General features: G+C 41.0%; 2 protein-coding genes across 6 annotated transcripts in view; one reads left to right on the forward strand and one right to left on the reverse strand.

The window, feature by feature from the left end:
- mffa (mitochondrial fission factor a) overlaps window positions 1-17520 on the reverse strand; it is a 32931-nt gene extending 15411 nt beyond the window's left edge. For 2 of the 5 annotated variants that reach the window (XM_072473992.1, XM_072473990.1), the window contains exons 1-5: window positions 17253-17519; window positions 12653-12870; window positions 9035-9198; window positions 5733-5821; window positions 1773-1937 (exon numbers count right to left, since the gene is read on the reverse strand). In XM_072473992.1, the coding sequence (XP_072330093.1) occupies window positions 1773-1937; window positions 5733-5821; window positions 9035-9198; window positions 12653-12866 (632 nt within the window). In that variant the 5' untranslated portion in view covers window positions 12867-12870; window positions 17253-17519. Of the gene's footprint in view, window positions 1-1772; window positions 1938-5732; window positions 5822-9034; window positions 9199-12652; window positions 12871-17252 lie in introns of all 5 variants that reach the window. The other 3 variants (XM_072473991.1, XM_072473993.1, XM_072473994.1) reach the window with 3 other exon arrangements.
- LOC140389659 (transmembrane 4 L6 family member 20-like) overlaps window positions 1-18298 on the forward strand; it is a 165455-nt gene that overhangs the window by 81573 nt on the left and 65584 nt on the right. The window lies entirely within an intron of this gene.

Consider the following 18298-nt stretch of genomic DNA (forward strand, 5'->3'; position numbering starts at 1 on the left):
AATTTGAAGCCTAATACTTGATGAGGGATTATTTTATCCATATATTTTGCCTTGGACAGCTTTAGATTTTTCGTGAAGAGTTGGCAGACAAATATGGAAGATCACTAAGATCCGACACTTGGTACTTAAATAGAAAAGATAGGCTGCAGCAACTCACCAACACTCCTTCAACAACACTTCCTAAATCCACATTTACCAGCCAGAAGGACTAGAGCAGCAGACATTGGGAACACCACCACTTACAAGTTTCCTCCCAAGTCACACCCCATCCTGATATTTGAAATATTTTGCCGATCCTTCAAAGTTGCTTGGTCAAAATCCTCACACTCTTACTGAATAGTGGGGATATTGTCATCTCGCAAGCTGCCATGGTTTAATCCTGTGACTCATCACTTCAAGGACAAATAGGGATGAGCAATAAATGTTGGCTTTTCCAATGTTACACACATCTAATGAATTTAAAAAAACTTTAAAATCCCCATTTTTAGTAAGTCATTGTCAAGTCACGAATACTCAGCTTCTATGAATCACATCAAAAGCCAAGGTGGAGTATACTGAAGAAAAAGACTGTTCCAGGGACAACAAAATCTACAATCAACATACTACAAATAGATAGACCTTGGGCTAACTGAGGCCATCATACATTTTTTAAGCGATCACCAATTGTTCTCCCTTCACCCTTGAAGAATTGACTTCTTGATGGTGTAGCAAAGGCATGGGTCTCCTTTTAATAACTCACCCAACAGGACATCATTTGTGCAGAAGGTTATTTGATCACTATGGCAAGAGCCAGAGGGGAATTCAGGGTGACAAGAGCCAGAGGGGAATTCAAAGACATACAATCATGCCTTTACCTCACATCACACCCATCTAAGGATCACTGCAGAGCGAAAAGCAGCAGTGATCCTGACTAATTTCTCCCCCACCTTATCATAGGGGTGCGGAGATCAACCAATACTAACAAGATACTCAAAAGGGCTCTGGACATGTTCCTATGAATGAAAGATGTTTGGGGTTTTAAGAGGTAGGCAAGTTAATTTAGAGCAGTCACCATGTTATCCTGGGGTTTGCGTGATTGCCTGCAAAGGTCGATGAGGAATTACCCAGTGTACTTTTCTAGACTGGGCTAAGGTTTGCTCCCTTTGCCCTGTCCACCACCAATCCCCTGCACCCGTTTTCTTGCCTCTTCCAGGAGACTGCGTGCCTCTAAGGGTGGGTAAAGGTGTGGGGTTAGATGGGTTTAATGCTGTATGTAGATTGTACCATGCAGGATAAGATGAGCATGAGGCATCTCTTTTATCACCTTTTTCCATTTTTGATGCATTATACTGTAGGTTGAAACTGGAACAACCATGATCTGCAGTCAGTTAGTCACGGGATCAACTAACTGGGCATGAGGAAAACTATATACTTTTATTTATTCCGTGGATAGTTTTTTGTCTTCGCTTTGAGGACTTGCTACACAGTCTATGTGGGAGCAGTAACCTGTCCCAAGTTTCTACCAAAGTAACCCAGTCCTATGTCTTTCCAATGAGAGCTAGGCTGCAAATTTGAACCCGTGATATATGGAAGATGTAGAAACAAATGAATATTTAGCTACCAACCACTTTAAAAGTGAATTTTGGACCCACCTTATAAGATCATAACACGGAACTTATACATAAGCCACTTCTTTGAGATGTATACATTACGGAGGAGGAATACCTATGATAAGCAATTAGCATCCTCCACTTATTACAGCACAACACAACTATAGTCCAACAGCCAATCACCTTCTGCGATTTTCATCTAGCATGTCCAAGACTTGCTGGTAGGCCCTACGGGTGGTGGAGTGGATTATTGATAAAATGCCATGAGGAGAGTATGCGTTTGGTCCATCTTCAGAGGAGATGAGTGGTGGATAAAGACGAGGCTGAGGTTGGGGAGTTGGTGTCACACTGTCCATATGCACACAACAAAGTAAGAGAAAAACATGGAAATCAGATTCAGACAGAAGTACAAATAACGGACAGCGAGCTTCATACAAGTGATATTGTAGAGTACAAGTCTCCTGGTCACTTCCAAGCTCTGGTCACTTTAAAGGTGGCACTGCCGATGGTGTACCTTTATGTGATTCACTCATACTTCAAAAAAATAATTTTTCAAAATATTAACAAAGAATGGATCTCCGTTTTCTTCAACATTGGAATGGAAAGCAGATAAATGAGAGGAACACCAGTCACCGGGATCCCCATGGAGTATATTCCATTCATGATATTGTCAATGATTTTAGAATAATCTTTTTTCCACTCGCCTCATTTCCATTTGAGTACTTATTGTGTGGAATTTTTTTTTTTTTTTTTAATGCAAATACTCAAGAGAAACATAAACAGCAAATCAATGGACACACCTCAGTCTGTGAACAGCTTCTAATTACACCAATGCCAATACTATGGACTAGAAGCACTCTAAGGGATCCTTTTTGGCTTATGTTACTTCCATCATATACACTGAATGAAATGAACAATACATAGGGTTCAACTGCCCTATAGATGGCAACATTTCACCCTTTAAAAAATCCAAACAGGTAATATTTCAGTAAGTTACCAACTCTTGGATAACACATGGTATCAGTGAAATGAAGAAAAGACCATCCAACAGACAGTAAAATGCATTAATGTTTTACAGAATTTAAAAAAAATACCATGGCAAATAACTTTTTCCCCCCCCAAGACGACTACCCTCCTGGATTTTAGATGCACCCCTGAACATTCAGTCTGGTGTTTAATATTAGAAAAATTACAGATTTTAATGCAATATGGCGAACCACATACTATAATGATTCAGAGCTCAGTAGGATAGTGAGCAAGTACTAGATCAAGGTTATGACCATGGTTTTCTGCTTCCAGCTCACCAGCTCTCAATTTTCCACCGAATGGGTTGTGTATTTGGGCTCTTGCGTGTGGAAGCAGAAACCCCTGATCTTCACGTGCAAAAATATGGGGTGCTGCCAAAATTGAAGAGAATTGTTTTGCTGTATTGGGAATATTTGATTTCAAATCTTTAATGGAAGCATAACAAAGTCGCACAAGGTATAGAGTAAGATGGGAGACACAATTGCGCATCTCGATTTCCCAATAAATCTGAGAAGGATGCAGGGTTGCCAATGCCCCCACAGAGAGGGGAAAGGAAAAAAGTAAATTGAACAGGACATTTGGAGCGATATTACTACACTTCCCGAAAGCCTTTTACACCCTTGATTAGGATAAAAAGGATAGAATATTACACCATTAATTTATTTTTTTTAAATAAAGAGAACCCAATTATTTTTTCCCCCTCAATTAAGGGGCAATTTAGCGTGGCTAATCCACCTAACCTGCATATCTTTGGGTTATGGGGGTGAAACCCACAGAGACATGGGGAGAATGTGCAAACTCCACAGAGACAGTGACTCGGGCCGGGTTCGAACCCGGGTCCTCAGTGCAGTCGGCAAAAGAGCTAACCACTGTCACCGTGCCGCCTATTACACCTTGAAATTATTGAATCCTGAGGTCACTTCTTTAAAGCATGGGCTAAACAAATTATGTCTTCTTGCAATGATACACATGTTCACTCACCTTGCATATTTGCACATAAAATAGACTTGCTTTGTTCAGAGAACCCAGTAATGTAGCTGCACAATATATTTTGTATAAACAAAAGTTCCTTCTAATGCCAAGCAGGTCTTATTTGGTACAGTGATTGACAAGTGGAAGCTCCGTGGGACGCATCGCAGGATCTCAAAAATCTTCCATTTTGCCCATCACCCTCTTGCAATAGGAACAATGTTTATTTATATCACCTGGCCAGAAATTAAATGGTTCAGTCACTTCCTGTCATGTGCTAAATGAAAAATGCTGCTGCAGAGAGTCAATGAGAGGGAAAGCAGCCCTTAATCATAGCACCCCAAATTTTACTCAGTTGCACCTTTTCTTTGAAATATTGAGAAAAACACAAAATTGATTTAAATAAATCATATGGATTTCCTGCACAAAAATTAACTTTTGTGAAAGTTATCAAAAATGAAATGATTTTGTTGTAAAAATGTGATAAAATCCTCATTAAATTGTTACTGTGATTTGTTCCATTCCTGGTCTCAAATTTGTTAAATTCAATCAGTTTATCTGGAGTGAATGTAAATGCAGAATGAATGGTGATGAAAGATTGAAGTTCTGGACATCAGGTTGCCTTATTCCAGCTGAGATTTTGTTCCATAAATAATAATAATGCCGACACAGTTTTCTCAGAGGCTTGTCAACATTCTTACGTGAATTTTTAAATAGAGGAATTGGGGCAAGATTTTGTTCCAAACTTCTACAAAGTGAAGTGATTTGTAATTTGTTCCATTGAAATAGAACTTATGGACTTCAGTAAACCAATATAAATAGTGATAAACTAGATTTTCCCAATGTACAATTGTAATGGGGATGCTGTGAAATCAAATTCTTAAAAATAGTCATAGATTTATCTGTGACTTGATAAGAATTGGATTCATCTGTCACTTGATAAGAACTTAAGGTGAAATGAATAGCTCAATATATCTGAATCAAAAAATTTGGATGAATAATTTTGCCTCTGATCTCGTTCTTTAATGTGATTATCTACTGTAAAATCAGAACTGAATTGCATTTCTTTCTCCACATAATCAGGATGGTAAGGACGCTGTCTGGTTTTCTACTTGCAGCAGTTTTAAGCCTTTTCTTTAAATTCAATTAAGATTTCCCCAGCAAGTTGTCCAATTCTTGTGATGAATTCAGTCTTGTGTTGTTAATTAAATTAATAAGTCTGTGAATCAATGCTATTACTTTCTGGTTCTCTTATTTATTACTCGTCATTGTGTTCTATGCAAGCCATCTTCTAAATTTAATTATAGTTTAAAATATATTTTTTAAGTAGGTAAATGCGACACATTTCATCCCCAAATGTAGTGCACAATTTCATGTGGTCAAAGGGCAATTCAAAATTCCTTGTTTTTCAACCAGATGACCACATGTGGACAAGTCACAACAAAGCAACTAACTTAGATCCTCAAATACCAATTTAAGTTGACTGTACAGTATACAATGATTGTTACAAATCACTTTTTCTGAAACCATTTGATTTAAAAACTAAAGTAGTGACAAGGAACTCTGCAGTCCATAGGAAATAGTGGGGTTGATAAAAATGATAGAAATCCCAAAACCGATTTAAAAATCCATCTCAATCATATTGGGCTCAACTGCTCTCTGTTTAAAGTACAACAAAGAAAACAAAACTGTGTTTTCAAATGGTATTATATAGTTATAATAATATAATTGTTTTGATTACAACTTACTGTTCAGCTTCTCATTTGTTAAATCAAAGGGAAAGGGGAAGCAGCTTTTCTTGGTGGAGGAGATGGGGCTAAATACAGAACTTTGATCAGGATCCTTAAAATTGAGAATCTAACAAGAAACCAGCTGCACCGCGGGACAAGGGGCTTCATCAGGAAGAACATTTAAATATTTGCTGTTGATTGATTTGTTAAAAAAATCAGAAGTGAATAATATTCAAGGTCTAGATCATTACATAGAAAACAATAAGACAACAACCATAACATTAGATGGTCTAAGACATAACTTACCAGCTCCAGGTTGGGAAAGAGTGCACCAAATAACAAAGGAATACCATAGAGGAAGGAAGAAAAAGATTACTGAAACTTTCAATGGAACTGAAATTGTCCAAGGCCTACTCACATGGATTCTGTTCTGATAAGTTGCCCATTCTGTCGAGCAGCATTTTCGCTCATTGAACGCTCCCTCCGCACACGACTACGTGAACGAACCTGAAAAGAAGATATTCAGTAAGCAGACAAATTTGTCTAATTATTTCCAAATTATAAACTTAACTTACTAAACAACCTCTTTCTTTCAGATGAAGCATTCAACCAATGGTCAAGACATTTCTTTCTTGCAGGTAGTTTAAAAACGAAATGAATGAAAATCGCTTATTGTCACAAGTAGGCTTCAAATGAAGTTACTGTGAAAAACCCCTAGTCGCCACATTCCGCCGCCTGTTCGGGGAGGCTGGTACGGGAATTGAACCGTGCTGCTGGCCTGCCTTGGTCTGCTTTAAAAGCCAGCGATTTAGCCCAGTGTGATAATCAAATCAGCAACTTCTCTCCTTCTGCAATCCTCATTTTGTTTTTTCTCCTCTTCCTGTTACACCTATCCTTTTATTATGCTTGTTACAGAAACATGTGCTTCCTTTTATTATGCTTGATACAGAAACATGTGCTTTATTGCCTCATTAAATTTTTGGTTACGTTTCTAAGTCTAGATCCCCGATTTTCAGCACCAACCCAGGCAATAATCCATCTCTATATATTACTGGAAAGACTTCTGGCATAGAATCAGTTTAAATAGATAACTACAAGCAGAAACCTCGCCGGGTGCTACTATAGCATTAGAAAGTGGCAGTACTTTAAATAATTGAAGAAAGCATTAGACAGCAATTGTGGCAGAAGGTTTTCGAATTAAAGGAAGACTGAAATTATCAAGCAATCCAAAGAACGCATTAGCTCATGTGGTATCTGTGGAGGACATGAGAAATGGACAATGCTCTGGAGTCTCACTAAAGTGTCTTGAGATTTTAAGTTTCTAAATAGAAAGTTCACTTCAAAAAAATAAATGAAGCGGGTAGAATAGACTCCATAATCAGGTACACTATTTGTGGTGTGTATAGAAATGGGCTTGATAGGCTGAATAAACTTGCTCTTCGCTTTTTGTTCCTGTGACAGAGGAACACAATTTTCCATTGTGTCATGTCAAAGGGCCAATCTCTAAATCACCTTCACACCTTCAATGTGTATTGGTGTAAACAACTGCAAATGATTGAAGAATGACAAGGAATAACTACATCGCCAAGGAACCTATAGGTCATGCTATGTTTAGCTAAGCTGTCTCAAGTTCCTAGATTTTCCTGTGAGAATTTAGCTCTAATCATTTTAGGGGCAAGTGACCGCTCAATAAAACATTTAGATACTAACAACTTTCCAAATCATTTCTTAATGTTCTCGTGTCTCGCAGTGGCATACTAATAACTCAAGTCTACCATAAGCCCAATCACACTGTCAAGATACCTGGACTACCAATCATCCCTGCACCCTCCAATGGGTTTTCATCACCCTCATTAGAAGAGTCGACTCCAGTAGTAACAAGAAACATCTATAACAAGAACCTTGCCACATTAAGTCTACATTTTAACTCAACAGGTCTCCTTTACACAAGATAACACCCACCCACCTGCCACCCGCTCCATAACAACTACTTCTATTAAGATAAGAGACAGCCACCCGCAGGCTACAATGTAAATTCAAGTCAGCAGACACAGAAACATAGAAAATAGCAGGAGGAGGCCATTCATCCCTTCAAACTTCAAACCTGCTCCATTATTTATTATGATCGAGGCTGATCATCCAAATCAATGTAAACTCCTAGGTTCCTGCTGACGCACATTTGTCAGACAGAAGCAAACAACACTGACACCGCTCGTGGAACTTATCAGTCTGCGGATGATATCGCCATCTCCACTCTCAGAACAGAATCTCCAAGCCATGCTTGACACCTTCATGGAAGCACACCAAATAATCAGTCTCAGCCTCAACCTCAGAAACCGATGCTTCTATTTGGTTAGGATTGTATTTGCTGGAGTTCATAAGAATGAGGAGGGACATCACAGAAATCTATAAAATTCTAACAGGACTAGACAGGGTAGATGCAAGAAGGATGTTCCAGATGGTGAGGTATCCAAAACTAGGGGTCGCAGTCTGAGGATACTGGGTAGATCACTTAAGACTCAGATGAGGAGAAATTTCTTCATCCAGAGAGAGTGGTGACCTGTGGAATTTGCTGCCACAAAAAGCAGTTGAGGTCAAATCATTGTATGTTTTCAAGAAGCAGTTAGATGTCATACTTGGGGTGAAGGGGATCATAAAACATGGGTGGAAGGCAGGATCAGGGACATGTGAAGATGGTGGTGTATGGAAAAAGCCAATGAGTCGAGAATAATTTGTCACATACCTTCTATGGGAACCTGTGAGAATAATTTGTCACACCTCGCATGTGAATGATTTCTCCCCTATGGGAATGCGTTTGTGCCTGCAGAGGTCGGATGCACCAGAGAATGATTTGAAGTGTGACAAGAGTCACCCAAGAAACTTTGTTCCCTCTTTCATATCCACAAAGACAAGAAAATACCTCACAATAAACCAGGAATTTACAGCATACCATGCAACTGCAAACTTGTCAACAGTGAGGAAACAAGTAAGGAATGTTCAAAGTAATAGTCACTATATTCTCTGGTCCAAATCTAGACTTATGTTATCCATCATGCACTGGCACACAAGACACATCAGGGAGGCCATGGTGATCTACCAACAGGACACTGTCTTGAAGACAAATCACCAATGATAACTGATTAACCTTACTTCTGAAACACATTACCCATCCATTCTGCACAGTTGACCGATCAGCAGTAACTACAGTAATCACGCTAGGCTGACCAATCAGCAGTAAGATTCTGCCCATATTCCTATTCTCTACTTAATATAGCTACCTCTTTCACTTATTTCAGTCATTCCTCCAGACGACGAGCAGAGTATGCTGCCCAAAACTTTTAGGCTTGCCAATTATAAGGCACTCTGAAAGTAACAATTGCTCTTTTCAAAGCAAATTTTACATGGTGTAAGCATAGAATCATCGTACTCATTTAGATACCAGCTGAATCACGCACAAATGTAACCAAATTGTAGGGGAGTCTTCTGTCATTAGTGTTTCCCAATAAGAAGCTTCAATTAAATACAGAAAGACTATAACACACTGACTAACTAAGAAACACATACATTTTGGGGGCTGCATCATCAAAATGGAAATGGCAAATCATTACTGAGCCCTAGCTGCTGCAGAGAAACCCTGACACATGTCAAAGAGAAATGCACGTAAAAATAATATTGCATATTTTGCTGCACAGGAGACTGCTTGTATCATTAACTACTTACTTCCTCATTCTGTGGTGTTGGAGCAACAGGTTGCTCAAGATCCAAGAAATCTAAAGGTTGCTCACTTAAAGTGAGCACACGAGGAGGGGTTTTCAATGCCAAAGGTTCCATAGAGTTTAATATCATAAGATCAAGATCCCTCGGTCTGGAATTGTTATGGTCACCTAGAACAACAACCAGCACAGTTTGTTACACAATTACTAAAACGAACATATAAACAGTGACACAATAATCATCAAACACTAATTGTAAGTAGACAAAAAGTCCTACCAACCAAAAATTGGCCAGCATTTCACTGAAAATGCAGAACCATCAGTAAGATTTGGAATGGAGGAGGAAGATTTTAGCAGCACAGTAGCTCTACTATTTTTCTTTTGGACCCAGAAGATTTTAAAAAAGATCATAAAAACAAATCTCTGCTCAGAATTGTAAATTATTTTAGATCAGTCACAAGTATGCACGGCAACATACCACTTGTTCATAGTTGCCCTATACACAATGCTCTCCTTTGTTCTACCATTCATCTCTTGATGTGCCATTATCAGCACCCTCGACATCTTTGTCTATCTTCACCTATCACTGGCCCCATCCAACCCCATCGCTCCACTCCGCTACTACAGTATAAATCTGACCCCATTTCCAGTTTTCTCTCGCTTTGACGAAGAGTCATCCAGACTCAAAATGTTAGCTCTCCTTTCTCTCCACAGATGCTGTCAGATCTGCTGAGATTGTCCAGTATTTTCTGTTTTTATTTCAGATTTAACATCCACAGTAATTTGCTTTTATAATAATATTTAGTGTACTAACTTACCAAAATCAAAGTGAAAATAAACAGGATTACTATTGTCAGCACCTCAAAAGATAACATTTGAGCTGTCAATTTATTTATTTCCAAAAATCAGCTGTGTGCTTCGAAAATAATATAATTTTTCATGTTTACATCTTAATGGTCTTGTGGCGCAATAGGCAGCGCCTTTGCCCTTGAGCCAGTAACTTGGGATTCAAGTCCCACTCCAGGCTTTGATGACCAAGGAAGGTGCATTCATAATGTGGCCAAACAGGTTGAGTATTGGGTATCCGTGTGATGGAAATAAAATTGGAGCCACCAGCATCACTATTCATTGCTCTGGACTACAACATGCGTGCAAAGATTCATGCTGCCACAGCAACTCTGACTTGTTGACAACTGGTTGGCTCAGCTGGCTAGACAGTTGGTGTGGATCAGACTGGTGCCACAGCATGGGGTTCGATCCTTTCCAGCTGTCATGGATTTGGGGCCTGCCTCACCGTCCTACCTATGGTCGAGATTGCAGCGCTGTGGGTCGGACCTACCTTCGGACAGAAAACTGAACAAGTAGTTTTGCTTCCTTCTTCAGCAATAACATTAAACATTTACACCCATTTTCGTATCTGTAAAGAATGCAAGACCGTTCGATAGGAGATGTAGGCATAAGGCTGCACCATTTAAGAAGATCATGGCTGATTTTCTACTTCAACTCCACTTCCAGAGCCCTCTAAGATAGAGAATTCCAAATATAAGTGTAATATTTTGTCTAAGCCAGTGCCTCCACCCCTTTCCCTCAGAAGGAGGGACATAACCGATAGAAACCTTCAAGTTAATGGTTCTGTAACTTTATGCTTTGACTAAATTAAGATAACTGGATAAAGTTTTTTTTTAATGTTACCGATTATGTTCTCGATGAGGGTATAAATGAAAAACAAAAACACTGTTGGGACAAATACCCACTTTAAAAATTTTTGTATTAGGTTATAATTAAAAATAAATAAATTTAGAGTACCCAAATTATTTATTTTTTCCCAATTAAGGGGCAATTTAGAGTGGCCAATCCACCTAACCTGCACATCTTTGGGTTGTGGGGGTGAAATCCACGCAGACATGGGGAGAATGTGCAAACTCCACACGGACAGTGACCCAGGGCTGGGATTGTATTAGGTTATAATTTGCATGGGTTGTATCTGAACTTCCCTTCCTCTCGCAACCCACTGAATACTTTTGTTACTACTCCAGATCAAGGATATTTGTGGATATAAATTGCAATACAAATGTTTCCTGAATAGCACTCTGTCCACAGTGGGAGTGGTCAAAGTACTATTTTCAGGTTAGAGGAAGATGGGACAGCATAGAACAAACCCACCCACCCTCCAGACTGGGGAGGAGGAGCGTGGGGCAAAAAAATAAGTTTGTATGAGCAGTAACAACAAAATTTTCCATCACTGACTACATTTCAAAAGTAATTAATGACAAGTGCCTCAGAGTCGGAGGTTGTGAAAGATTCTGTATAAATGCAAGCCTTCCTTCCAGGTTTGGTTTTCAAAATAAGATTTAATTAAGCACCTATGGTTTCCTCCCACAAGTCCCGAAAGGCGTGCTGTTAGGTGAATTGGGTATTCTGAATTCTCCCTCTGTGTACCCGAACAGGTGCCGGAATGTGACGACTGGGGCTGTTTAGCACAGGGCTAAATCGCTGGCTTTGAAAGCAGACCAAGGCAGGCCAGCAGCACGGTTCAATTCCCGTAACAGCCTCCCCGAACAGGCGTCAGAGTGTGGCGACTAGGGGCTTTTCACAGTAACTTCATTGAAGCCTACTTGTGACAATAAGTGATTTTCATTTCATTTCATTTTCACAGTAACTTCACTGCACTGTTAAGCCTCAGTGAACTTGAATAGCTCGATCAAAGGAGCTGACTATTCAGGTCTACCAGGTAGCTGGGGTAATTCTGAAACTCCAGCAGTCTGTTGCATGGGAACACGCTAGACAATTTGGAGATTGGCAGGGGAGGAATTCTGTGAGATAACTCAATGAAGATCTCCAACAAGCTCTGAAATTGATCACTTTTAAAGGCTGGTGCTCTTTTCTCCAGAAAAGGAAGGGCTCAGAAATGACCGAATAGAGATCCAAAATTATGGAAAGGTTTGACTGGGTAGATGTAGAGGAAGTGTTTCAATTGTGGGTTTGACAGTGGGGGGCACGGTAGCACAGATGGGGGCACAGTAGCACAGTGGTTAGCACACTTGCTTCACAGCTCCAGGGTCCCAGGTTCAATTCCCGGCTTGGGTCACTGTCTGTGCGGAGTTTGCACTTTCCCCCTGTGTCTGTGTGGGTTTCTTCCGGGTGCTCTGGTTTCCTCCCACAGTCCAAAAAATGTGCAGGCTAGGTGGATTGGCCATGATAAATTGCCCTTAGTGTCCAAAAAGGTCGGGTTGGGTGAGGTTACTGGGTCACGGGAATAGGGTGAGGGTGTGGGATTAGGTAGGGTGCTCTTTCCAAGGGCTGGAGCAGACTCGATAGGCCGAATGGCCTCCTTCTACACTGTAAATTCTATGATCAATGACCAGAACCAGCAGCCATTAATATAAGAAAGTACTAAGAGCTTTTTTACCCAGAGAGTGGTGGGAATGTGGAACTTGCTACCAAATAGCGTGATTGAGGTGATTAGCATAGGTAAATTTAAGAGGAAACTAGATAGGCAAATGACGGAGAAAGGAATAGAAACATATGCTGATGGGGTTAGATGAAGCAGGAGGATGTTTGTATGGAGCATAAACTGCACAATATTTCTAAAGTTGTAGCCTTAATCAGGAATATAGTACAGTACCTGCGATAAAAATCCTTTCTGGCACCTCCATCACAACTGTGGGGGTCTGATAATCTCCTTTTGCCCACTTGTCTTCAACATCCTCTGCTGCAACCTGTAGCTTCTCAGGAACTCTCATTCGCTGGCTAATGCCTTCAGTGTAATCCATTTCATACTGGATGCGGTTAATTTCTGCCATGTCAGCGGTGGGAGAAGGAAACGCTGCGATGTTCATGATACTGAAATTAATAATGATTATCAGAGCAAGGCATGGTACCCATAAAGGAAGTTAAAAGTTAGTTAAAACAGAATCTCAGCTATCTGACAATAACACACAAAATTGAAATCTCTGGTTTCATCGGTCCTAAACAGTTCGGAAATCTGAGAAGTTAGCTAACAGAATTAGATCAGATTAGCTACTGTTCCTTGATTTACAATCTGCATATGCTACTGCAGCATTGTCACTTGTACTTCATAAAAGCATGATGGCAATGTGTGAATTCTCCAACTGCCCAGTTCACCAATAACTGATACAATTATAGATTTTGCAATACTTTAGTTGTCTCTGGAGACACCACAACAGTAAATTGCATTTATATAGAACCTTTAGCATCATAAAATGTCTCAAGGTACTTCACAAAGACACATTCAACAGAAAAACATTATGCTGGATCAAGGAAGGAGATATTAGGAAGGTGATCAAAGAAGTGGGTTTTAATGAGAATCTTCAAGTAGGAAGGAAGGTGAAGAGGCAGTCGGGCTTAAGGATGGAATTCCACAGTGTGGGGTACAAATGGCTGAATGCAGTTGCAATTTGTATGGCAAAGGAAAGGAGGGAGTGCAGAAAGGTGAAATACTGTTGGTCACAAAGATGGCAGCAGTGGGTGCCACCTGACATGGTGAATTACTAATGTCCCAAGAGCAGATTGGATCAACTGCTAATATTACCAGCACATTATACAACACCGGAGCATATAATTCTTGAATTTACAACCTACAGCGTAATGCAGTCATACCATTGTAGTTTTACCTATTAACACTGTTAAGTCAGTGAATCGGCAAATGAAAGGCATGAATTTAAGATCATGGCCAGTTGTGTGTTTGTTTGTACAGAGGGTTGATGGGATTTGGAAACCCCTGCCAGAAACAGTGTTGACAGCAGCACACAGAGAACTGTAAAGGAAAGTGGATGAATAATTGAAAATCAAAAGTGGTATGGGGAATAAAGGTGGGAATTTGCCCAAATGATTAACTCTTTCAGTGCTCTCTTAGGTACGATAGCTCTTCTCTACACTGTAAAATTTCACTGCTTTCATACAGAGTGGCATGGTTTCAAATTAGAAATATATTTGGTCTTGTTATTAACTATTAGTTAACTCAGTTGGCTAGTGTGTGGGTCAGAATAACGTCAACAGCATGGGTTTGATTCCTGTACTGGCTGCAGTTGACTTGGAACCTGCCTTCACACTCTGCCCACGACAGTGGAAGACAATGGCAAAAAGAACTGCCATGAAAGCAGCTCAGGACGAAGTATCAGCAGACAGTGAGCCAACACACATGACATTATTATAATGGGAATCAGATTTATAAAATGGCAAAAAATATTAACTCAGGTCTTGAGGATGGATGCAACTAATCAGTGTGAGGTAAATTAACAAAATATTGACAAATATATAAAGAGGAAAATTAATTACTTCTGTGCACGTGCCCATTAGTGCTGCACTATATAGAATTTAACAGTACAGGAGGCCATTCGGCCCATTGGCTCTGCACAGGCCTTGGAAAGAGCACCCTTCTTGAGTCCACACCTCCACCCTATCCCCGCAACCCAGTAACCTCACCTAACATTTTTGGAAACTAAGGGGCAATTTAGCATGGCCAATCCACTTAACCTGAACACCTTTGGACTATGGGATAAAGCCGGAGCACCCGGAGGAAACACACGCACATACATGGGGAGAAAGTGCAAACTCCACATAGTCACCTGAGGCCGGAATTAAACCTGGGACCCTGAAGCTGTGAGGCAGCCTCAATAACTGCCTGAATGAATGTGCTACCATTGAGAACAAGAGGTGAAATTAAATAATTATCTCTTTCAGAGGATAACAATATATTGCACAAATCTCATCCTAATTCTCCAATATTTACTGAAACAGCACAAGGAAGGTACTTCTTATTTGAAGAAAACTCCTGGGCCACAAATTGGTCTCAAAAGTATCGTAACAGTTTATAAGCTGAGGAAATACAATCACTTGTTGGGAATGTGTTACGGTACCTGGACCAGACCCCAATTTATTTTAGGAAACTGGATGAGACCCCAACAAATCTTCAATTTGTAAACTGATTCCACTGACAACCAGAGATCTTTTATATTAAAATAAACTTTACTATTAACACAGGATTAACCCCATTAACATCCAAGGAAAACACAACTTTTCAATTCACAGTTAAACAGTTCTTAAAAAAGAGGTCTTTGCGCTTAATTTAATATGTAGATGGGAAAGTAAGTAAAATCCACACACAGGTCAAATGCCACTTATTAATAAAGTTAACACTTAAGTGGCTTACAGATTTATTCACAAAGTCCTTGGAAGAGAACCTTTCAGAAGTCAGTCTCTGAGAAACACACCTCCCTTGCTCAGAACCCAGAGCAGAACTCTAAAAATAAAAACAAATTACTGCGGATGCTGGAATCTAAAACCAAAAAGAAAATGCTGGAAAATCTCAGCAGGTCTGGCAGCATCTGTAGGGAGAGAAAAGAGCTAATGTTTCGAGTCCAGGTGACCCTTTGTCAAGCGGGTCATCTGGTCTCGAAATGTTAGCTCTTTTCTCTCCCTACAGATGCTGCCAGACCTGCTGAGATTTTCCAGCATTTTCTTTTGGATTTCTAAAAATAAAACCTACAGACACAGGGCAGGGCTGAAAACTAAACTAAAATATACCCAGCCCCTCCCACGAATAACATCACAGTCTGCCGAGCTGTTAACCCCTTATCACAGTTTTAGAAGACATATAATCTGGATACCTTAACCTAAGTTCTTTTAATAACATGACTGCAAAAGACACATAATATAATATAATATATATAAAAATTTCCTACATTCATCTCAAATGCAAATCAGTACACAGCAGCACCATGGTTACTGTGCCCCTCTCCATGTTTTTCACATCAGAGCAGTTAAGTGTTTAAAATATTCCTCTCTAACCTCTTATCACATGCAGTGTATTTACGTGTTGATGCCCGAATCCATGGAATCCAATTTCCACATAACTGAGGCCATAGATTAAGTACGTGCACACCTAAACTAGAATTCTTGCATCAACGCAAACATTAGTGAAAGGAAAAACAACTCAGATGAAAATAGCAACGAAAACTAAACCAAAACCAAAATGATGCACCAAATATTAAAAACCTCCTGACATATTCGGTCCTGACAAGGAATTACATTGTGACAGTAATTAGCTACCTGCAAATCTTTGGCGTCGAAGGACAAATTTAAAGCACTTCACCATGATTACAATACTTTCTCCTGCAAGTTGCCATTTAAATATATCCATTCTGAGGCCACTGACAAAACTGCACCGTAACTAACTCCCAGAAACCCAAGTTTGCTCAGGGCAGCACGGTAGCATTGTGGATAGCTCCAGGGTCCCAGGTTCGATTCCGGCTTGGGTCACTGTCTGTGCGGAGTCTGCACATCCTCCCAGTGTGTGCGTGGGTTTCCTCCGGGTGCTCCGGTTTCCTCCCACAGTCCAAAGATGTGCAGGTTAGGTGGATTGGCTATGCTAAATTGCCCTTAGTGTTGGGTGGGGTTACTCGGTTATGGGGATGGGGTGGAGGTGTTGACTTTGGGTAGGGTGCTCTTTCCAAGAGCCGGTGCAGACTCAATGGGCCGAATGGCCTCCTTCTGCACTGTAAATTCTATGATAATCTATGATAAGTACCATCACTAATTTTCTCCTGCAGTTTTTTGAGATCACCCTTGTTTATATTCAAGTGCCAGTCTCCCCAACAGTGTGGAAAATATGGATATGACCACCAAACTTTCCCATAGTCCTTATTGGTAGCCATCTTGCCCCCGACCCCTGAAAACAGCACCCCCCTCCTCCCTCCCTCTCCCACTTTTCTTACATTCATTTCCACCTTCAGTAGCCTCCCTAAAATTGCTTTGATCGTTTCATTCTCCTGCCGAACAGCGTTGGAACAATTTTCTTAAACTGAAAACGACATAATATCACAGATGTACGATATAGGTGAGATGTACAGAAACGGTTGCTCCTCTACCCCTGTACAAGGGGGACTACCGGGTGTCTAGTGGACGAGGATAATTGCACAGGCACATTGGTCGATGGGCCTAACATCAGGCTTCGACCTCAAGAGGCAACCCCCAACAGATTGGAACATTAGCAAATCCTGCACCAGCCAACAGCATCTGCGGAGTGGTAACCTCGCAGGGTGAAGCTGTCGGGCCAGATGCGGCAGCCAGATGGGGAAAGGGTCAAGTCATGCCCTTCACTGGGATTTCATTCTAACGTTATTTATCTGGTACCGTTTCTGGGAGGAGTTTTACCAAAAGGCTCCCCCCCGGTATCTTTCCCACCCTGCTGCCCTTGTGTTTACCTCCACTTGGTCAGATCTGCGGCGACTTCACTGGGAAGCGAGAAGAGGCCGGGGCTCCAACTCGACTCCAGGCCGCAGCTTCCGAGTTGAGAACGAAAGTTATTTTTTTTCCGGGTTTAGATCGGGTGTTGGCCTAATCATACGTTATCACCGCGCAGGAGCCATTTCGAAAAGCTGACACCGAGCGGCCGGTTCTTCCGACCAGTGGGGAGGGGAAGCGGCTGACAGACCAATCGGTCTCCGTAGCCGAAATACTGCGCATGCTCGTCAACCGCCACCGCTCAGGTACGCGATGGCGCATGCGCATCCCACATGCCAGCGCACGCAGGGACAATGTGGGTGTGTTTTAGGGTTGGATTAGGATGGATTTGATTATTGTCCGTGTACTGAGGTACAGTGAAAAGTATTGTTTTGCGTACAGTTCAGACAGATCTTCCATACATGAAAAAAAACACGTCCGTATTGTTTATCCGCACAGATTGTGGTCTGGGTCAGAAAGGTGAGGATCCAGTTGCCGAGGGAGGAACCAAGATGGAAGTTTTGGAATGAGTTTGAGTGGGATTATGGTGTGGAAGACAGAGCTGTCGCCGATGAATAGGAGTCTAATGTAGGAGTCCTTGTCAAGATGCACCAGGGGTGAGTGTAGGGCCACGGAGATGGCGTCTCCTGTGGACCGGTTGCGGCAGTATGCGAATTGCAGTGGATCCAGGCATTCTGGGAGTATGGAGTTGATGTGTCTCATCACCAACCTCTCGAAGCACTTCATAATGATCGATGTCAGGGCCACCGGACTATAGTCGATGATTGCCTGATTCATCTTTGGCACCGGTATGATGGTTTATGATGGTGTGTGAGAGGATTATTGACAAAGAATACCTGTAATTATTAACACTAAATCAAGCGCAGAATTGAATCACATTCAGATAAAGAAAGAGGAAGATAAGGAAAGAAGGAGTGGCACTGTGATTAGCACTGCTGCCTCAGTGTCAGGGACCCGAGTTAGATTCTGGCTTTGGGTGACTGTTTGGAGTTTGCATGTTCGCCCC

This window comes from Scyliorhinus torazame, chromosome 14, assembly GCF_047496885.1.
Source record: "Scyliorhinus torazame isolate Kashiwa2021f chromosome 14, sScyTor2.1, whole genome shotgun sequence".
NCBI lineage: Eukaryota > Metazoa > Chordata > Chondrichthyes > Carcharhiniformes > Scyliorhinidae > Scyliorhinus > Scyliorhinus torazame.